Consider the following 23,756-nt stretch of genomic DNA (forward strand, 5'->3'; position numbering starts at 1 on the left):
TTACTCCAGAACTTTGAGTCCTTTTTCACCCAATGAACGTTTTTGAGTTGTAATTTGCCCTACCCCAAGTCAGTACAGTCACAAGCAGGGTATTGACCTATTTATTGTTTATTGGTGTCCTCGACCTAAAGACACATAAATGTATTCTGGGATGGGACTGATGCACAATATTAACTGGAACTTAGTGGAACCTCTATTGACTGAATTAACCACGACCTGAAAACCAATGTATCAAGCTGGGCATCAACACGTGATAACAACTGTGCTTAGCTTTATCCTCACCAACTTTTCTGTTGCCTATAACATTGCTGCAAGAAGTTACCACAATATAATACTTATCCCTTCTTAACACCAAGTACATCCACCTTTGTTTTGTGCACACTATGTTTGTGCTAAAGGGGACAAACTCAGAACAGATGTTGAAAATTAAAAAACTGCTGATGCTTGACTCTATTAATTAGAAGAATCAAGTATTAAAAGTATGGGATTATGACAAACATATTATCTGTTATTTTCTTTCAATAGAAGATCATTTGGATTATATGAACTTGCCTGTGAAAGAAGCGAAGCCCATTAAGTTGGAGATCGGCGTAGCTGTAAGGTCTCTCACCAAAGCTTATAGGCACAATAAAAAAGTAGCCGTTAGCGACTTGAACCTTGATTTCTACAAAGGAGAAATTACAGCTTTGTTGGGACCCAATGGAGCAGGAAAGACAACAACAATGTAAGTGATGCAGTACAATCTACCAAGGAAACATACAATAAATGGTCAGACTAAATAAGTAACATAATTTAAATCATGAGCACAATGAAATAGTGTACAATTTATGTTGATCTCTCGTCAAAATTGGTTGAATAAACATTAGAATGTAAATATTAAAATGTAAATATGCCTCATTTTAAACTCTGGGACTTTTACATATAATTGTTCAATGGGTCCAAACTTAAAACATTCCAGTAAAAGGGATGGGACTTGCAAGGAATAAATTAGACACATAATTTAGCAATTGTTCATTATCAAAATATTTCTATAGGTAAGGCTTTGACTCGGAACAATTCAAAAAAATAAAAATATATAATGTAGCACCGAATGAAAGTTAGTGGTTGTGGATAATATTTAGTTTTTCAATGATGATATCCATGCATTGAAAAAAATGAATCAGCTGCAAGTGTTATTGATATACATGTTGCGGGATGTATTATGTTTAATTTATTATTTGCAAGCCCAATAAGCGAGATCGAAAATTCTGACTGTGCGTGCCCTGGTCACAGGTCACAAGTGAAAAACAGTCTCGGCAACGGTGGTGCTGCATTGTGTGCAGGTTTGCGTTTCGTCCGTGGTCGGGGTCGGGCCTGGCTCTGTGTCGCTGTGGGTGCTGTTGAGTTGCTGCTGGGCTGTCCCAGTCCCCGTGCCCTTCCCAGTGTCCCGTCCCTGTCCGGGGTGGCCGTGGGCTGGCTGGGCGACCCCAGTTTTAGTCCAGGTTAAGCTAATTTTCTATTCATAATGGCAAAATATGCAATGGATTTGTGATCCTGATTTCTTTGGGATATAGATGTGACATTATTGAAAGTAAGGAAGGATGATTATAAAAATTAAAAAATTATTATTATTCACCTATTAAATAATTTTATTGTTACTTTATAGTCTATTAAATTGTGTGTCCTGAAATAATGGATATGTTTTGTTTTTACATAGGTCAATGTTAACTGGCTTGCACCAGCCTAGCTCTGGAGTGATCTATGTTAATGGAAAGAATATGAATCGAGATTTGTCAGCCATTAGGGAAGAGCTGGGAGTGTGCCTACAACATGATGTCCTCTTTGAGAGCTTAACTGTGCATGAACACTTGGTGTTATATGGTGTAATAAAAGCACCACGGTGGACAAAACAAAAGCTGCTTGAAGAGGTGAACATGTAAGTCTGATTATGTTGGCATACTACATAAATTAAAAAATACAGATCTTTGGACAGGAGTTTCTGTTGGGTGCCATTTGTTTATGTGCCAACCAATTTCAAGCCATAAGTGAAAATCGATTTCCAGAATCTTTTGTACACATTTTGTACTCATTTATAAAATATCCCACAAACCCAGGCTGAATTGATCAGCTTATTGATTTTCTAAATGTTGCTTGTGTGTGGCCATAATTATGTAAATTAAAACAAATTGTTTCTGATTTTGTGGCTATGAAGCTGAATATACAGTAAGGCTATTTGAAATAGATTATTAGAAAATGTTATTTGAAAATTAATTTGAAATTGTCCGCCTACCTATAGCATCAGTCAAATATCTGTCCATCAAAAAACATCAAGTATTCCCATCAAGCTAAAACAATTTGAATTGTGAGACTTTCTATTTACCTGATAAACTGAACACACAATCTTCTCACAAGCCTTGGTGCTATCACTTACTGATAGGTTAACAGTGAGTTTACAGGTAGGTTGAACAGACCAGTCAACTTGAAATGAAGTTCCTCCCTCACCTACATCACCTACATCCTACAATTCCTCCCTCACCTACATCCAGGAACCACAGCAGCCCTTCCAGTGAGACATAGACTTCATATTTACTTTCTCTAACCTCATTCACTGCATTTGGTGCCGCCTTTAAGCCTTTAAATCAGTAAGTTCAAGTGAAGACTAGGTGACCTTTTCGCTGAAACTTTAGGTCAGTCCATCAAAGCCTGCTGGATCACCCGGCTGCTAAGCATTTTAACTCCCCTTCCCATTCCCATACTGACCTTTCTGTCCTCCTCCATTGCCAGAGTGAGGCCACATGCAACACCTCATATTCCAATTGGGTCGTTTACAACCTAACAGTATAAACATTGAATTCTTCAATTTTAGGTAACTCTCCCCCTTTTCACCCCTGTCTCTTTCCTGAACCCCACTCCAGTGGGTGTCCATTTCTCTCACTATCTTTCCCTCCATTCGTCCTCTTCCATCCCTATCCCTCCATCTGGCTTTATATTTCACTCAACTTTCATTCCTCCTCTCCTTATATGATTTTCTTTTGTCTCTTTGATGTTCTTTGGTCACCCTTTTATTTTATTTATCTCTAGCCTTCGTACATCTGCATCTGTATCCATCTATACCTATCACCTCAATTAGTATAGAAGTTGGGAGGTCATGTGTCCATTGTATAAGATGTTAAGTGTATTGTGTTCAGTTCAGGGTACCATGTTACAGGAAAGATGTAGTCAAGCTGGAAAGGGTACAGAGAATACAGAGAAGATTTACAAAGATATTGCCAGGACTAGAGGGTCGCAGCTATAGGGAGAGGTTGAGTAGGCTGGGACTCTATTTCTTGGAGCACAGGAGGATGAGGGGTGATCTTATAGAAGTATATAAAAGCATGAGACGAATCATGCACAGAGTCTCTTGCCCAGAGTAGGTGAATCGAGTACCACGGACATAGGTTTAAGATTTAATCGGAATCTGAGGGGTAACATTTTCACACCAACGGTGGTGGGCGTATGGAATGAGCTGCCAGAGGAGGTAGTTGAGGCAGGAAGTATCCCAACGTTTAAGAAATAGTTAGGTATGCACATAGATAGGCCAGGTTTGGAGGGATAGGGACCAAATGCAGGCAGGTTGGAATAGTGTAGCTGGACATGTTGCTGGACATGTTGGCCGGTGTGGGCAAGTTGGGCTCAAGGGCCTGTTTCCATGCTGTATGACTATATGACGACATATACGTCATATATGACTATATGACGTATTGCCAGGTTTTGTCCAGCCCCCATCTCTTTTCCAGCTTTCTCCCCCATACTGCAATCAATTTTAAGATGGCTCCTGACCTGAAATGTCGATTATCCATGTCCTCCAGAGATGCTGCCTGACCTGCCTTGTTACTCCAGCAATTTGTGTTCTATGCATGATTCCAGCGTCTGCAGTTTCTTGTGTCTCCAAAAGGAATATTTTGAACATTTAAAGAATTTCACCTCCTCTTTAGTGGTTACTTTATTTAAACTCATTTGTTTTCAGTTGTTTGAATTTGAACTTCTAAATTATAGAATTCTAATGAATGTGTGAAATTGTCAATATTACACAAACTCCTTATTTGGTATTTTTATATTGTATGATTCAAAGTACTCTGTTCTATATTTGTATAATTCTATACTTTGTATGAAGATTTATTGCAGTGACTAAGCTAATGTAAAACCTATGTTTCTTTTAGTGTACTTGACAATACAGGAATTCGTCAATATCAAAACAAATGTGTGAGTACTTTGTCTGGAGGAACAAAGAGAAAGCTCTCTTTAGCGATTGCATTTATTGGAGGTTCCTCTACTGTAATTTTGGATGAACCCACCAGTGGCATTGATCCTTGCTCTCGACGTAAAATCTGGGATATAATATTGAAATACAGAGAAGGTAAGAATGAATGAAGATTATTCTGACAAAAATCTACAGTGTGGAATTTCTCAAGCTATCTGGTTTGGAACTTAATTTTAACGCCATGACTCTGTTTCAAGTTCTGGAATGCAATGAAAGGGAAAATCCTATTGCAATGACAGAATTAAAATTCTTCTTTGATCTGTACTTAGCAGGTTTCCCCAATCTACGTGGCTATTGGAAGCCACCATTTTTATTTTAGTTTTCTTCAAAAACCATGACAGATAGTTTCTGGTTAAATAACAGTTGGTTCAAAAATCCTGCAATGGAATAAGTGTTCCCCTTCGATCATCTTTCCCATGAAGTAGCAAATATGGCCAATATCAATTGAGAGGTTGATCACATAATGGTCATTTAATTATTAATAACATCAGAGTAGGCAGACAATACTTTGGGTTTTGATAACCTTATTATTTAATTAAGTTACACAATAAATTAAGACCAGTGAGAGTTCTCACTCCTAAGTTTAAATCATTGCCTGAGATAAGAGTAGCCATAGTCATACCTGGAAATGGGCTCTTCGGCCCAAATGGTCTCCGCAGACCTAGGACCCAAATAAAGCAAAATTAATAGCCAACAACCCAACTGGCATTTTATAAGTTGATACATTTAAAAAAATGTTTTACTTCAGACAGGCCTCAGTCTTTTGCTCTTCTCTTCGACTCTTTAGTCCAGCATTAGAGTGCAGTGCTCAACTTGCGGGAATATGGCCACAAATACATGGAGAGAGCATATCCTGATTATAACTTCTCATTCTATCTACACTCATTTTCCTTCTACATGTGGTTCACCCCTTCTTCCAGCCACATTAGGTTCTATTGGATCACCTATGTGTGTCAGTAACTTGTAAACCAATCAGCTTGAAAACTTATGAAAACCTAACCTAAAATCCCAGAAAAAGAAGAGAAAATTAAGAATAAAATCAACGCTAACATGGCATAAAATATTGAATATATTTTTCTTTAAATGTTTAAAAATACTTTCATATACAGAAACTATCCTGCAGCTCTAAATGCCAGATATATATGGCAGGATTTATATTTACCGAATTGATGGCTGAATAATAAACTGGAAAATATAGTGTTGGTTATATCTGTATTAGTTACATATCTCTGGACCACTGGATAGATCCATTGTGAAAAAGTGAAGAGATTTGCCTGAAATGTCTTTTATTTCCATATTTCATCATGTGCCTTGAACTGGGTCAGGCATTATTAACACAGAAATGACACATTTATGAGATCCAGGAACCATATTACTAATGGAAACACAAGAGTAATCCAACAATTCTTTTCATTACCAATATACAATGTACCTCGCTACTTTCTGTGGTGATTTGTTTGCATTTGTTTTTTCCCTGCTAGGTCGAACAATAATTTTCACCACTCATCATTTGGACGAAGCTGACATCCTGAGTGATCGAATTGTCATTCTCGAAAATGGCCAGTTGAAGTGCTGTGGTTCTCCTTCCTATCTGAAGGAAGTACATGGTCATGGTTACAGTCTCATTATGTCAAAAAAGGTAAATGATTCTGAGCTTGAAACGTATTTGTATTAAGCCAAACGTTTTTGATGCTACTAATGCTAATTTCCCATGGAATCAAGAATTTAGTCGGGGAGCAGAAGAAACTGAAAACCAAGGCTATTTTAACGGCTAGCTTCTTTATCATAGCTTACGTCTGACCACCACCCAAATCTGGTCAGAATGACATGAAGTATAATGTCATTGAGTTTTAGTTTAATTTAGTTGAATTTAAAGATACAGTATGGAAACAGGCCCTTTGGCACATCAAGTCCACGTTTAACATTGATAACCCATTCACACTTGGTCTGTGTTATCCTACATTTGCGTTCATTACCTGCACACTAGGGACAATTTACAGAGGCCAATGAACCTATAAACCCACACATCTTTGGGATGTGGGAGGAAACCAGATTACACAGAGGAAACCCATGTGGTCACATGCAAGTAAGTAAGTAAGTTTATTGGCCAAGTATTCACATACAAGGAATTTGCCTTGGTGCTCCGCCCACAAGTAACAACATAACATACAGTGACAGTTACGAATGACTCAGAAAACACTAAACATTAATAATAATAAGACATTAATGATAAAACACCATTGATCAAGCATGTGAACCAACAAAATACCAGATCAAAGGGAGGCTACAGATTTTTGGCTGTTGATTAGAGCAACTACTCGTGGATAAAATCAGTTTTTATGTCTGGCTGTGGCAGCTTTGATAATCTGGAGTCGCCTTCCAGAGGGAAGTGATTCAAAGAGTTTGTGGCCAGGGTGAAAGGGGACAAAGATGATCTTGCCCGCTCGCTTCCTGGCCCTTGCAGTGTACAGTACATCAATGGGGGAAGGTTGAGCCAATAACCTTTTCAGCTGATCGGACGATTCGCTGCAGCCTCCAGGTGTCGTGCTTGGTGGCTGAGCCAAACCAGACCATGATGGACAAGGTGAGAACAGACATGATGGTCATGTAGAATTGGACCATCATTGCCTGTGGCAGATTGTGCTTCCTCAACTGCCGCAGGAAGTACATCCTCTGTTGTGTCTTTTTGACTGTGGAGTTGATGGTAGCCCCTCACTTAATGTCCTTGGAGATGAAGGTTCCCAGGAACTTAAAAGGCTCCATAGATGTGACTGTGGTGTTGTTGATGGTGAGTGGGGTGAGGGGTGAGGGGAGGGGGAGCTCTCCTAAAGTCTACAATCAATTCCACTGTCTTATGAGCATTGAGTTCTCGGTTGTTGCCACGGCACCAGGACGCCAGCTGTGACACTTCCTGTCTGTAGGCAGATTCCTCCCCATCCTGGATCAGTCCAATCAGGGTTGTGTCGTCCGCAAACTTGAGAAGCTTGACAGAGGTGACTGTGGAGGTGCAGTCATTGGTGTAGAGAGAGGAGAGAGTACGCAGCCTTGCGGTGCTCCTATGCTGAGCGTTTGCGGGCCCGAGATGTGCTTTCCCAGCCTCACATGCTGCTTCCTGTCTGTCAGGAAGTTGATGCTCCACTGACAGAGGGGTTCAGGCACAATCAACTCGAAAAGTTTGGAGTGTAGTAGCTCTGGCACAATGGTGTTGAATGCAGAGCTAAAATCAACAAACAGGATCCTCGCATAGGTCCCCTTGCGGTCTAGGTGCTGTAGGATGAAGTGCAGGCCCAGGTTGACTGCATCATCCACAGATATGCAAACTGCAGAGGGTCCAGCAGGGAGTTTGTGATATTTTTCAACTTGGCCAGCACAATCCTTTCGAGTGTCTTCATGACTACAGAGGTCAGTGCGACAGGCCTGTCGTCATTAAGCCAAGTAATCCTTGTCTTTTTGGGTACAGGGACAATAGTGGAGACTTTGAAGCAGGCAGGGACAGTACATGTTTGCAGGGACTGGTTAAAAATGTCTGTATAGACCGGTGCCAGCTGTTTGGCACAGAGCTTAAGAACAGAGGGGGAAACATTGTCAGGTCCTGTAGCTTTCCGGCTCTTTGGTCATCTGAAAAACCTCTCCACCTCCTCTATTTTTATTGTTGATATTGGATAAGTTATGTTGTGCAGCACCGAGGGTGTGGATGATTGGGTGTGAAGTGGTGATTGGAGGGGGGTGGGTATGGAAAGGCCCAGTCTTTGCAGATTGAGGTCAGGCTGTGAGTGGGTGTGAAATGTTGGTTAAGGTGGGAAATGGTCCAGTCTTTTCATACTGGAGTCTTGCCTTAAGTAGGTGTGAAGTGGTGAATGGGAAGGAGAGAGTGCAGGGTCCATTCTTTGTAGACTGGGGTCTGGCTGTGTTGGTCACCTGAGTTCAGGATTGAACCCGGATCTTTGGTGCTGTGAGGCAACAACTCTACCAAATCCAACGACTTGTACAGTTGCTTCATGATGTTCCACTCTTTGTACTCAATATCTTTCCCAGGGAAGGCATAGATGCCAAATGCCTTCTTCACCACAACACTACTCCACAACTACCGTTTAACTCTTTCCAACAAGCCAATTTTGAATACAATTGGCTAGCTTACCTTGAATTCCATGTGTTATAACCTTCCAGATCAGACACCGCACAGTGCTTGGTCAAGACTCATGCTAAGGTCGACAATGTCTGCTGCAATATTGACAATGTCCACTGCAATGCAATGCCCGTAAAAAACCCTATCAGGATCAAGGATTCGAAATTCCACAACATCGAATGATGAGGCCACAAGGAAATTTGATAAAGTCCCACATGGGAGATTAGGGGGCAAAATGGGGGCACATGGTATTGGGGGTGGAGTGCTGACATGGATAGAGAAGTGGCTTTGGCAGACAGGAAACAAAGAGTAGGGATTAACGGGTCCCTTTCAGAATGGCAGGCAGTGACTAGTGGGGTACCGCAAGGCTCGGTGCTGGGACCGCAGCTATTTACAATATACCTCAATGATTTGGATGAAGGGATTCAAAGTTACATTAGCAAATTTGCAGATGACACAAAGCTGGGTGGCAGTGTGAAATGTGAGGAGGATGCTATGAGAATGCAGGGTGACTTGGACAGGTTGGGGGAGTGGGAAATGGCAAATGAAGTTTAATGCAGATAAATGCGAGGTTATCCACTTTGGTAGCAAAAACAGGAAGGCAGATTACTATCTAAATGGCGTCAAGTTGGGAAAAGGTGAAGTACACCGGGATCTATTTATTTATTTATTTATTATTTATTTTTATGTTACTTGACTGTAAGGAAAATCCATTTCGTTGTCTCTAATATGAGATAATGACAATAAATTGAATACAATACAATACAATCTGGGGTTCCTTGTCTATCAGACTATGAAAGTAAGCATGCAGGTACAGCAGGCAGTGAAGAAAGCGAATGGCATGTTGGCCTTTAAAACACGAGGAATCGAATATAGGAGCAAAGAGGTCCTTTTGCAGTTGTACAGAGCCCTAGTGAGACCACACCTGTAGTATTGTGTGCAGTTTTGTTCCCCTAATTTGAGGAAGGACATTCTTGCTATTGAGGGAGTGCAGCGTAGGTTTCCAAGGTTAATTCCCGGGATGGCGGGACTGTCATATGCTTAAAGAATGGAGCGGCTGGGCTTGTACACTCTGGAGTTTAGAAGGATGAGACGGAATCTCATTGAAACATATAAGATTGTTAAGGGCTTAAACACGCTAGAGGCAGGAAACATGTTCCCGATGCTTGGGGAGTCCAGAACCAGGGGCCACAGTTTAAGAATAAGGAGTAAGCCATTTAGAACGGAGACGAGGAAACACTTTTTCTCACAGAGAGTGGTGAGTCTGTGGCATTCTCTGCCTCGGAGGACAGTGGAGGCAGGTTCTCTGGATGCTTTCAAGAGAAAGCTAGATAGGGCTCTTAAAAATAGCGGAGCCAGGGGATATGGGGAGAAGGTAGGAACGGGGTACTGATTGGGGATGATCAGCCATGATCACATTAAATGGCGGTGCTGGCTCGAAGGGCCGAATGGCCTAATTCCTGCACCTGTTGTCTATTGAAATTATCCTAGTCAGCATATCAGGAAAAATTAATATATTAATACCACTACAAAATTAGATTTCTTCCTGCCTTGGAGCCTTTACCCAAAACATTATCCCCTTAACATAGACAATAGATAATAGTTGCAGGAGTAGGCCATTCGGCCCTGCGAGCCAGCACCGCCATTCAATGTGATCATGGCTCATCATCCACAATCAGTACCCCGTTCCTGCCTTCTCTCCATGTCCCTTATCTCTGCTATACCTAAGAGCTCTATCTAACTATCTCTTGAAAGCATCCAGAGAACCAGCCTGAGGCAGAGAATTCCATACACTCACAACTCTCTATGTGAAAAGTTTTTCCTCATCTCCATTCTAAATGCCTTACCACTTATTCTTAAACTATGGCCCCTGTTTCTGGATTCCCCCAACATTGGGAACATGTTTCCTGCTTCTAGCATGTCCAAACCCTTAATAATCTTATATGTTTCAATAAGATCCTCTCTCATCCTAAATTCCGGAGTATACAAGCCCAGCTGCTCCATTCTATCAACATATGACAGTCCCACCATCCCGGGAATTAACCTCGGGAACCTACGCTGCACTCCCTCAATAGCAAGAATGTCCTTTCTCAAGCTTGGAGACCAAAACTGCACACACTACTTCAGGTGTGGTCTCACTAGGGCCCTGTGCAACTGCAGGAGGACTTCTTTGCTCCTATACTCAACTCCTCTAGTTATGAAGACCAACATCCCATTCGCTTTCTTCACCGCCAGCTGTACCTGCATGCTTACTTTCAGTGACTGATGAATAAGGATTGTTAAAATAATTTTGACCTGAGAACCTGGCCATTCCCTTTTCATTCTTCCCTCTGTTATTAGACTCCTGAACCGATCATCTTTTACATACCCCATTTCCAAATGTGCTGCCACATACTCATACTCTTAACTCTACTTTATTTGTTTATTCCATTATTGCACTTCAGTATTGTCTGCACTAATTCAGACAATCTTTTATCTATTCTGCTTTTTTGTGCTCAATGTTGTGTTTATTGTATTTATTATTACCATGTATACACTTTATTTTGTGAGCTTCATGTCAAACAAGGCATTTCATTGCACCTGGTGTATATGGCAATAAACTAATCTGCATCTGAATCTTCAGTTGCATTACAGCTTGACACTAAATAACTGAGAAAAACATAATGAGGACTGTTCATAGCCCTCATTAAGCAGAGAGATGTGTTAATATTCCTTTTAACTACTGCAATTCGTTACATGGGGAAACTATAATGTTATGGTAAATTATATTGTGATAAAATGAACTTTTATATTGAGTAGTCAATCACGACAGTAAATATGTCTAGCATGCACATTTTAACTAGCAATGTTACAAAATTTTGAGATTTTAAAGATCAAGTCTGCAATTTATCCCATCAGATAAAGCATAAAAAGATGTTTAATTTGACACCTAATTCACTTTCATATCTTCAGTATTAAAAAGGTTATGGCCATTTTCATACTCGGAAATTAGCATCTTGTTCCCTATTGCTTTTCCATTGACTTAACTCAAAAGCTGTGATCAAGGACAGTCAAAAGCCCATAACTTTCTTAAAAATTAAGATAACTGAATGACATTTTCAGTTATTATAGATTGAAGCATTCTGAAACAAATATGAAACAATCTTACTTGGATGACCTGAAATTAAAGCATATAATTAGTTAGTTACCTAATTGTAGCTAATTACAAAATTCAATTACTAGATCTAAACATATATCCATTTCTTAAGAAAAGGTTAACATTTTAAAATAGCCTAAGTGTCCAAATAACATCCACACAAGAATTCACAATATAACATGATTTTTAAATCTCATTGTCATGAATTTATAGGCCAAATGGAAGGAATTTAATGTTTAATTCCTGTAAATAAAAAGGCCATTTAAATCATCTTGCGAGTGGGTTTTTGTGGAACGCGATCGATTGGAACGTTGCTGATGCGGTGAATTTGAACCCCATATCGGCAGGAAAAATACTGCCGGTTCGTATGGGGCAAAAGTCATCCTAAGAAGCAAGTTTATATGTAAAATAAACTACTTGCATTATGTTTTGTCTCCTGCGTGATATCCGTCCCATTGTAGGCGTTGAGGCGTTAGAAGTAGCTTTTATATTTTACTCCAGCGATTAAATTGTCCCTGAATTTTTTTAAACTTCCGAGAACGGAAGTCGGAATGATTTTTCTGCATCAGCTAGCAGCCCGAGAATATATATCTCGAACAGGCAGGAAAAAATGGCATCTTAATCGTGCCCCCCCCTCATAGGCGCCAAAGTCGTGCACACGGTCAGTGGCAAAACTGCAGCGCCGCTGTAGGTAAGTATTGTAACATCGCTACTTTAACTTCACTGAAAATTTGTAATGCAAATCTTCACTGTAAATGGTTAACTAAATATATTTGATGACATTTATTGATCGTTAACGCTTCTGTTAATACGTATAATGCATTTACTTGATAAGAAGTAACATAAAGGAGTAGCTTACAGCAATAAGGAATACAGCATATATATGCACACCTTGTTCTAATACAGAACATTCTGTGGAATATAGGCGAAGGTGCTATACATATGATTTTCTAGTGTGTGTTGGACTATTATGTTTTCAATAATTTTTTTAACAATCTCACAGTAAGAGTGTAGTATAAAACAAACATGCTACATGTATGGACGAATCTTACACATGATTATTGAAATTAATATGAACATATTGTCTCGAACAAAAGGTCGGTTGTAGGCGCTGCGAGTTGGCCGCCCTGCCAGTAGCGTGCTCGTTATTTCGACTTTTTTGGTTTGGCTAAGTGTTTGTTTTGGGTGTCTCTCGGTATGTCTTGTGTGGGCAGTGGTGGGGGGGGAAAAGGGGGAAACCATTCTTCAGTTATCCTCGACGGAGAGGCGACTTTTTCCATGTCGCTTCTCCGCCTCCTCTCTCGCGGCCTAACAGCTTGGATTGGAGCAGCCTTTCCCTGAGGCAGGCCCAGAGCTTCAGCAGCCGGCGCAGCGTGGACTTTTCCATCAGCGAGCGGGGCAAACCCTTGCCGTTGGTCACCAGAAAGGAGTGCTCCGATCGCTGGCCATGTGACTTTGGCATCATGGGGGCTATGGTCTGCGGAGCTTCTAGCCATGGGTATGGCGTGGACTTACCATCCAGAGTCTGGGATCCCTGCCGGGGATCGCCGGAGAAGAGCACCGACCGCCGTCCTGTGGCCGACAACATCCTGAAGCTGCAGTCTCCGGTAGGAAAGTGTCCGATTCGGGCACACCAAGCCGTGGAGTGTGTTCGACCGTCCCGACATCGGAGTTTCAATCGTCCCGAAGAGAGGGCCTGTGCATCTGGCTGTCCATAGGGACGACTACGGAGGGTTTATGACCCCGATCACGGATGAACTAAGGGAGGAGGACTGACTGAACTTTGTTGCCTTCCAGTAAAGAATGGTGTGGTGGATGTTTGTGTTAAATTCAATTGTGTATTGTGTGCTCTTTATTCAACTGTATAGCTGCATGGCAAATTCATTTCACTGCACCTCAGTTGATGCACGTGACGAATAAATTTGACTTTAACTTTGACTTTACAAGTTGACAATACAATTTTGAATTAGTAAAAAAAGACTCAAAATTTGGAGTCTGAAGAAAGGTCCCGACCTGAAACCATCACCTACTCATATTGTCCAGAGACCCCCTTTGTGTCTTATTTTGTAAATAAGCATCTATAGTTTCTTGTTTCTACAATTGAATTAGTAACTTCTGTTGCTCTTATTTCATTAGCCTTCTGCAGCAGGATCTCGTGAGTCATGTGATGTTGGCCTTGTTACCTCTCTGGTAAAGGAACATATTCCACAGGCCTTTCTCAAAGAAAATGCCTTTGGAAATTTGACATATGTCATCCCCACAGCGGAAGATAAAACTGCTTATGAGAACTTGTTGCATGCTCTGGATGAAAACATGGAAAACCTACATTTAAGCAGCTACAGCATCTCCGATACTACACTGGAAGAGGTAAAGCTTTTATATATCATATTAGCATTGAAGATAGAGGTGAAAGCCATTGAGCCAAAATTAGATGAATCAACACAAATTGAACTTAAACTGTAAACATTTAAATTATGTCTTTGGATTTCAATAACTTTGAGAACAAGTTTATAGTTTTTGTTTTAGATACAGCCCAGAAACAGGCCCTGTAATATGATGATAAATTTAGATAGAGTGCAAATTAATAGAAAATTGAAGAAGTGGAGCTTGATGAATATAAAATCCTACAGATAACATGAAAAAATGGAGAGTATGCTTGATGGTTTTGAAATAACTCAGAATAAAGCAGTAATTGCATTTTTTTAAATAAGTTTTGAGGGTTTTCATTACATCTACAGGTTTGGGAAACTCCAGTTGAGTTCCGACATGGTGTGGAATTAAGGGACAGTTTTGAACTTTAAACTTGGATACATCATTAAGATTAGTGGGTGGCACAGTGGCGCGATGGTAGAGTTACTGACTTGCAGCGCCAGAGACCCAGGTTCGATCCCAACTACGGGTACTGTTCGTATGGAGTTTGCACATTCTCCCTGTAGCTACATGGATTTTCTCCAAGATCTTTGGTTTCTGCCCACACTCCAAAGACATGCAGGTTTGTAGGTTAATTGGCTTGGCATAAGTGTAAAAGACTGTCCCTAGTGTGTAGAATAGTGAAAATATGTAAGTGATCACTGGTCGGTGTGGACTCGGTAGGCCGAAGGTCCTGTTTCCATGCTGTACCTCTAAACTAAACTAAACTAAATTAGTAGTTAAACGAGTGCACCAGTCAATATGTGGAATGGTTTTCCTAATGGATTGGATGTTAGAATGTGTTGGATAAGCTTCCTCATTCTTGTCATATGGTGGCATAGCAGGACAACAGGGTCATCAGAAACTAACATTTTTTAGCTATAGTTTTTTATTCATTCTTGTTTTCCAAATTGTTAATTTCACTAGAGTCTGATTATTTAATTTCATAATGCATACTGGCATTATGAAATTAAATATCTCCAACTGCACCAAACCCCTTTTTTTTGTTTGAAGGTCATGGAATAATCTCACTTTACCACTGATTGTGTTCCATACTAATCTTTTGTCGATGTAAAGTAATCTTTAATTAAGTCATTTTAAATTAGTCTAGTTAAATTTCTAATGATCTATGTGTTTTCTGTTTACTTTTTCGTTAGGTTTTCATGAACTTGCTACAGAATGAAACCAATTCAGTGCAGGACCATGACCAGGATAGCGAGTCTCTAAAGTCTGAGAGCACAGAATCTACTGGGCGCGACAGTGAGTAATTTAACTGATATGTGTAAAATTATCAGCATTCAAAGCATTTAAATTACTCTATCTTTATAGCATTAGCTATAAAAAATATGAGATTTAAATAAGTTAAGTTTGATATTTCTGCTACCCCATTGCGGACATTGGATTTTGTCTCTGGAACCATTGTGTTGTAATGCTGAGAACTATATTCTGCACTGTATCATTTCCTGATCCAAGTTGGCGCCCAACCCAGGCGACTATTTGTGTGTTAATCACAGAAGTGGATCAACAATCACGCATTACAATTGCTCCATTTAAAAAAAAATCTATCTATATACTATGGATGGCTCGATTGTAACCATGTATTGTCTTTCTGCTGACTGGTTAGCATGCAACAAAAGCTTTTCACTGCACCTCGGTACATGTGAAAATATACTAAACTCAAACTCACTCTTCCTATTGTATTTGAGTTTGGCTGTATTTCATTCATGTAGAGTATTATCTGAGTTGATTGCACAGTTGATTGCAAAACAAAACTTTTCCCTATACCTTGTTGCACATAATAATAATAAACCTAAAGCTAAAGCTAAACCTAAACCCACCGTAGCATACTGTTGTAAGAAGATAGTGGGATCTGTTTTCCTGTGATTGCTTACATCATCTACGTGACAGGTGGAGTGAGCTTGCCCAATGAAAATGGTGCAAGATATTTTAAAATCAAGTCTCATCAGCATTCTATTGGCAAATTACTTTCTGGTGACCGCTCCCGATTCTGCAAAATAGTTTAAATCTTTGCTTGTCGAGACCCTTATTCAGGGTCTCGATCCGAAACGCCACCCATTCCTTCTCTCTAGAGATGCTGCCTGGCCCGCTGAGTTACTCCAGCTTTTTGTGTCTATCTTCAGTTTAAACCAGCATCTGCAGTTCCATCTTACACATTAAATCTCTATTTTACTGTTTTGTAGAGAACATTAATTATCGTATCACACGTGTAAATTGGTTTGAGATCCTATTGCTACTGATGACCCAAATTGAAGTGGGCAGGGATACCACTGTCTGTTTTCAGCAGCATCTGGCCTCTTTTTTTCAAAGGTTCCCTGAAAATAACTGATTTTAATCTCAGTCGCACGGGTAGCAGAGCCATTGCTTGAGTGACCCAGGTTTAACGCTAACCTTCGGATTTGTCATTGTGGAGTTTGTACGTTATCCATGTGACCATGTGGGTTTTCTCCAGGTGCTCTGAATTCCTCCCACATCCCAAAAATGTGCAGCTTTATGGGTTAATTGGCTTCTGTGTGCTGAAATTGCCTTTTGTCAGTGGAATCCTAGCTATGTTAGTCTATTCTAAGTATCAACTTACTGAATTAACTGCATTTAGAAGTGAGAAGTTAAAGATAGATAGATAGATAGATATAATTTATTGCCACACAGCCAGGTTGGTGGAAATTTGGGTTGTCTGCAGCGATACAATAATAAAGAACACACAATAAAACTGTAACACAAACATCCACCACAGCATTCATCACTGTGGTGGAAGGCACAAAAATTTGGCCAGACCTCCTCCATTTCCCCCCCGTGGTCAGGACCAGAGTCCAGAGTCAGTCCAGGATCGGCTCTTCCTCACCGGAGACCACGGCTTTAAGTTGTTGTAGGCCGCAGACCGGCGGTCAAGATTTAAAGTCCCCGCCGCAGCCAGAAGCACCGTAGACTGCAGGGCCGGCGGTCGAAGCTCCCCTCCAGGGGTGATGGTAAGTCCATGCCGCACCCGTGGTAGAAGTTGGCCGCGGGCCGGCAGTGATGGCTTCTTCTTCCCCCGGGTCCCCAACGTGAGATCCCGGGCTGTAGACGCCGCACCAGCTGGAGCTCTGCAGACCGCGACTTCAGGCTGCGACTTCAGGCTGCCGGCTGCCCCGGGCCAGCGAAACGGAGCGCTCCCCTCCAGCGAGCCCCAGCGAGGCTCACCTGCTCCACGCCGAGAGTCCACGCTGTGCCCGCCGCTGAAGCCCCGGGCGCGTCTCCGGGAAAGGCCGTGCCGATCCTTGATGTTAGGCCACGGGGGAGGCGACCTGGAAAAACTCGCCTCTCCGTGGAGGAGGCGACCAAAGCGGTTCCCCCTTACCCCCCCCACACCGCCCCCCACACAAAACACACAAAGAAACATTAAATACAGACTTTAAAACATACTAAAAAAATGAAAAAAAACTTGAAAAACTAACGAGCTGCATTGACGAGCTGCATGACATGGCTACTGCCAGAGCAGCGCCCCCTCGAGTGAGTATGCTGCAAAAAAAGAAACAAAACAACATTATTATGCAAATCAAACGGTGCTTTTAAAGAGACTTGCTGCAGAAAAGCTCAGAGAATTTTAATTCAAGTATGATTTTGTGTAATTTACTTTACTCCTTACTCTATCAGTATGTTGGAAAAACCAGCCCACTTTTATAACTTCCCAGTCATACTATACCCATATCCATTTTGCTTTCTTTCCTCCAATGACCCACCTACTTTGTCCAATAATTTTAATGTGGTCTTTTTCTGGTAGTGCATGCTACAGCCTTTTTAATCTACCAGGTAAAGAATGGTTTCATGATCTTTCCAGATATGTTTGCATACGCCCATCCCCCTCCTTATCTTACACCTCAAAATGGAAACCTTATTTATTCTATCTGATCCCCTCTTAAATGCTTCTATCCTTTCTTTCTTTAATTTCCATTCCTGATCTACCTTCCTAGAGTTATAGAGTTATACATCAACAGACCTTTCGTCTCAACTTACCCTTGCCAGCCAAGGTGTTTTCCTGAGCTAATGCCATTTGCCTGCATTTGACCCATATCCCTCAAAATATTTTCTATTCATGAAACTGTCCACATGTGTTTAAAATATTGTAATTTACCCACCTCTACCACATGCTCTGGCAGCTTGTTCCATATACCCAGAAAAATGTGTGGAAAACTTATTTCTCAGGTCCTCTTTAAATCTTTCCTCTCTCACCTTAAATTTATGGCCTCTAGTTATAGTCTTTCTCACCCTTGTGAAAACACTGTGACCCCCTAATTGATCTACTGTATGCCCTTCATAATTGTATAAAGCTTCACTCAACTTCCTTTGTTTCATAGAAAACAGTCCCAACCTATACAGTCTCTCCTTGTGCTGATTCACCAACATCTTATTCAGCTGCAACATGATGTCCCAACTCTTGTACCCAATGTCCCCCTATCTGATGAAGGCAAGCATCTTCACCACCCGTGTCACTACTTTCAGTACGTCTATGTACTTCTACACTATGGCCTCATTTACTGACCTGGTATAACTTCCCAAATGACATCATATTACACCTTCTGAATTAAATTCCATCTATTATTTCTTTCATTTAGATACTGTTTTGATCTTAAATCGCCTTCTTCACTGTCCACCACACCAACAATCTTACTATCATCTGCAAACTTACTAACCATGCATCCAAATCATTAGTATATTTGACAACGGCAGAGGACCCAGTGCCAATGCCTGTGGTACACCACAATTTACAGGCTTCCAACCAAAAAAAGCAACCCATTACTACCCTTTGACTCCTTCCAGCAAGCCAAATTTGTACCCATCTGACCAGATCACTCTAGATCTCTCCATCTTGACTTGTTGACCAAGTGGGCATTGCCAAAAGCTCAAGTTCATATAGACAACCTCTACTGCCCTTTACTTGCAATCATCTTGGTCACCCCTTCATAAAAATCAATTTAAGGTAAGATTTCCCATTATTTGTGAGATTTTAGAGCCTGGACTTTTGGGAGAGGTTAGGCAGGCTAGGACTTTATTCCTCAGAATGTAGGAGACTGAGAGGTGATCTTATGGAGATGTATAAAACCATGAGGGGAATTGATTCATGGGATTTATCTTTGGAAAGTGGTAGTTTGTTCCAGGGCCAGAATAACATTCATCAGCCACTGAGGATCAACGGCTGCTCATCCATGGAATTTGTAGGAGCACTGTGTATGTGGGATGTAAGTGTGTCAAACTTGCTTTCAGGAGATCACAAAAACTGAAAGCATTTCGTAGAGACAAAAACAACTATATTTGTTAAACAAGTTATTTGTTAGACTGGTTGCTTTTGGGAAGTCTAATCTCCCTTTTTACTGACTTTTGTAATCCACCATTAATAAAATCAACTATATTTTATTCAAAAATGTGTCTGTCATCTACAGTTAAGTTGTAATTTTTTGAACAATTTTGCATCCTAAAAGTTAGATTATACATTATTTAACACATATGTTGGCATTAAATACACTTTTTGTCTTATATAAAGGTGTGGCATTTGTTGAAGACCCAAGGGTGACTGGCATAAGACTGGTTTTTAATCAGATGGCAGCTCTGATGATTAAACGTTTTCATCACACACGGAGGGATTGGAAAGGAGCCATTGCCAACCTGCTGCTTCCTGTTCTCTTTGTCATTTTAGCAATGGCTCTATTCAGTGTTAAGCCTTTATCTTCTGAATACCCTTCACTTCGAATGTCACCGGATATGTATCAGGATTCAGATGTTACCTTCTTCAGGTAAAGTGGCCAGAAAATTAACTTCAAAGATCCCAGGAATGACAGTGTTAAATCAGCCTTTGTTCAGTAGAAATGGGGTCACTTCTGGCAACAATATGTGGAGGAATTTGCTTGCTGTGCACATAATGGTCAGGTATATTAATTTCTTATGTTAGCAGTAAAAATACATGAAAACCTGCATGCAGTTCTGGTCGCTCCATTCTAGGAAGGATGTGGAAGCTTTGGAAAGGGTGTGGAGGAGGTTTACCAGAATGTTATCTGGTTTAGGGGGAATTGGCTATTTGGAGAGGTTGGACAGATTTGAATTGTGTTCTATAAATGCTGGAGGTTGCAGAGAGACATGAAAATTATGAGAGACATTGATAGGGTAGACAGTCAGAACCTTTTTCCTAGGATGGAAAAAATTAAATACTAGAGAGCATAGCTTTAAGTTGAGAGAGGCAAAGTGTAAGGGATATGTGTGGGGCAACTTTTTTGCACAGAGGTAGTAAGTGGCTGGTGGTTGAGGCAGCTAATCTAGCCCCAATTTTTAAGAAAGGAGCGAGAGAGAAAACGGGGAATTATAGACCAGTTAGCCTGACATCAGTAGTGGAGAAGATTGAGTCGATTGTTAAAGATGTTATAGCAGCGCATTTGGAAAGCATTGACAGGATCGGTCAAAGTCAGCATGGATTTATGAAGGGGAAACATGCTTGAAAAATCTTCTGGAATTTTTTGAGAATGTAACAAATAGAATGGATAAAGGAGAGCCAGTGGATTTGGTATATCTGGACTTTCAAAAAACCTTTGACAAGGTCCCACACAAGAGATTAGTGTGCAAAATTAGAGCACATAGTATTGGAGAAGGGGATTGACATGGATGGAGAACTGGTTGGCAGACAGGAAGCAAAGAGTAGGAATTAACGGGTCCTTTTCAGAATGGCAGGCAGTGACCAGTGGGGTGCCGCAAGGTTCTGTGCTGGGACCCCAGTTATTTACAGTATATATTTGACCATTTAGATGAGGGAATTAAATGTGACATCTACAAGTTTGCGGATGACACAAAGCTGGGTGGCAGTGTGAGCCGTGACGAGGATGCTATGAGGCTGCAGGGTGACTTGGATAGATTGTGTGAGTGGGCAGATGCAAGGCAGATGCAGTATAATGTGGATGAATGTGAGGTTATCCACTTTGGTGGCAAGAACAGGAAGGCAGATTATAATCTGAATGGTGTCAGATTAGGAAAAGTGGAGGTGCGTCGAGACGTGGGTGCGCTTGTACAACAGTCACTGAAAGTAAGCACGCAGGTACAGCAGACAGTGAAGATAACTAATGGCATGTTGGTCTTCATTTCAAGAGGTTTTGTGTGTAGGAGCAAGGAGGTCCTACTGCAGTTGTACAGGGCCCTGGTGAGACCGCACCTGGATAATTGTGTGCAATTTTGGTTTCCTAATTTGAGGAAGGACGTTATTGCTATTAAAGGAATACAGCGTAGGTTCACCGGGTTAATTCCCGGGATGGCAGGACTGACATATGATGAAAGAATGGGTCGACGGCTAGTATTCACTGGAATTTAGAAGGATGAGAGGGAATCTTACAGAAACAACAAAAATTCTTAAAGGATTGGACAGGCTAGATGGCAGGGAAAATGTTCCCGATGTTGGGGAGTCCAGAACCAGGGGGTCACAGTTCAAAAATAATGGGCAGGCCATTTAGGACTGAGTTCTAATTTAGGACTCATGTGCAGATGCTTTTTTATTGTGGCAGTGGAATTTGCACAGTGAGTATTTTCCAATACATGGTTAAGAATTTGAAGGGTTTGTATCTTACTGGAAGTACTCATGCTGTCAAAACCAGTTCCAGTTTTGAAGTTCTGAAACAGGGTGGCTGACCTGAAAGTTGCCTAGTTTGTCTTTCCACATATGCTCTCTGACTGGCTAAGTTCTTCCAGCATTTCTGACTTTGCTCCAGATTTGAATGGCAGATTGACAACCATGCTGGTACCTGGTGTGTGGATCCTTTGATATATATGTTGCAAAACTCCACAAAACCTCTTGCACTTTAGTTACAAATAGAATTTGTCATAACCAACGTAGGACTATTCACATTGTGCCATGTTTGGATGTTAATCAGTCTGTGACTTCCTGTATTAGTCTTCCACAAAGTGTGTGTCACTATTAAGAAAAGATCAGCCTTAGAAACATGCCATTGATGTAATATTTATGCACATCATGAAGTTCATTGAATCTCTGTCGGCTTTCAGAGCATTCCAATTTATTTCTCTATAATTTCTCACGTGCCCATCACCACCTCCTAATTCTCCTGCCACCAACCTCTATTAAGGGCAAATGTATGGTAATAAATTAACCTGACAATGCAAACTTAATGGAGAAAACTGAAGCACCATGAAGAATTCCATGTGGTCACATGAATAGACAATAGGTGCAGGAGTAGGCCATTCGGCCCTTCGAGCCAGCACCGCCATTCAATATGATCATGGCTGATCATCCTCAATCAGTACCCCGTTCCTGCCTTCTCCCCACATCCCCTGACTCCGCTATCTTTAAGAGCCCTATCTAGCTCTCTCTTGAAAGTATCCAGAGAACATAGTTTAGTTTAGTGATACAGCGCGGGAACAGGCCTTTCAGCCCACCTAGTCCGCACCGAACAACGATCCCCGCACATTAACACTATCCTACACACACATACAAAGTCATACAAGCTCCATAAGTACAGTACCGGTAGTTGTGATTGAACCTGGGTGACTAGAGCCCCAGTTGGGTTTATTGGCTGCAGTTCCGACAACTGTGGCACTGCTGTGCCATTTTGAGATTAAAGGTCACAACGGTCAGCTTGCTTCCATATAACCATATAACAATATAACCATATAACAATTACAGCACGGAAACAGGCCATCTCGGCCCTTCTAGTCCGTGCCGAGCACTTATTCTCCCCTAGTCCCATCTACCAGCACTCAGACCATCACCCTCCATTCCTTTCCCGTCCATATAACTATCCAATTTATTTTTAAATGATAAAATCGAACCTGCCTCCACCACCTCCACTGGAAGCTCATTCCACACAGCTACCACTCTCTGAGTAAAGAAGTTCCCCCTCATGTTACCCCTAAACTTCTATCGCTTAATTCTCAAGTCATGTCCTCTTGTTTGAAACTTCCCTACTCTCAGTGGGAAAAGCTTATCCACGTCAACTCTGTCTATCCCTCTCATCATTTTAAAGACCTCTATCAAGTCCCCCCCTTAACCTTCTGCGCTCCAAAGAATAAAGACCTAACTTGTTCAACCTTTCTCTGTAACTTAGTTGCTGAAACCCAGGCAACATTCTAGTAAATCTCCTCTGTACACTCTCTATTTTGTTGACATCCTTCCTATAATTAGGCGACCAAAATTGTACACCATACTCCAGAATTGGCCTCACCAATGCCTTGTACAATTTTAACATTACATCCCAACTTCTATACTCAATGCTCTGATTTATAATGGCCAGCACACCAAAAGCTTTCTTTACCACCCTGTCTACATGAGATCCCACCTTCAGGGAACTGTGCACAGTTATTCCTAGATCCCTCTGTTCAACTGCATTCCTCAATTCACTACCATTTGCCATGTACGTCCTATTTTGATTTGTCCTGCCAAGATGTAGCACCTCACACTTATCAGCATTAAACTCCATCTGCCATCTTTCAGCCCACTCTTCCAAATGGCTTCATTAGACTAGCTCTTAAATAAGATCAAAGCTACAATGGCAGCAATAGAGAAACGTTACAATGACCTAAAATGGAATGTTAGCATCTGTGCCTGGTGGGGTTTGTGCCAGCAAATGCTATATATAAGCCTTAATCATATTAGAAGAAGAATTCTGTCTCCTAAATTTTGATCGAGTCTTTTGAGGATGTACAAAGGTGATTAATGAAGGTAGAGTGGTGGATGTTGTCTACATGGATTTTAGTATTGCATTTGATAAAGTTCCCACATGGTAGACTGATCCAGAAGATTAAGATACACGGGGTTAGTGACCTGG

The 23,756-nt window shown here is 41.1% G+C and overlaps 1 protein-coding gene across 1 annotated transcript in view; it reads left to right on the forward strand.

The window, feature by feature from the left end:
- The window catches only part of abca13 (ATP binding cassette subfamily A member 13), a 235,128-nt gene that overhangs the window by 163,877 nt on the left and 47,495 nt on the right, over positions 1-23,756 (forward strand). Inside the window, exons 39-45 of the mRNA XM_033049779.1 lie at positions 526-724; positions 1,697-1,915; positions 4,179-4,375; positions 5,761-5,918; positions 13,678-13,908; positions 15,108-15,210; positions 19,487-19,736. Coding sequence (XP_032905670.1) covers positions 526-724; positions 1,697-1,915; positions 4,179-4,375; positions 5,761-5,918; positions 13,678-13,908; positions 15,108-15,210; positions 19,487-19,736 — 1,357 coding nt within the window. The remainder of the gene's footprint in view (positions 1-525; positions 725-1,696; positions 1,916-4,178; positions 4,376-5,760; positions 5,919-13,677; positions 13,909-15,107; positions 15,211-19,486; positions 19,737-23,756) is intronic.

This window comes from Amblyraja radiata, chromosome 2 (genome assembly GCF_010909765.2).
Source record: "Amblyraja radiata isolate CabotCenter1 chromosome 2, sAmbRad1.1.pri, whole genome shotgun sequence".
Classification (NCBI taxonomy): domain Eukaryota; kingdom Metazoa; phylum Chordata; class Chondrichthyes; order Rajiformes; family Rajidae; genus Amblyraja; species Amblyraja radiata.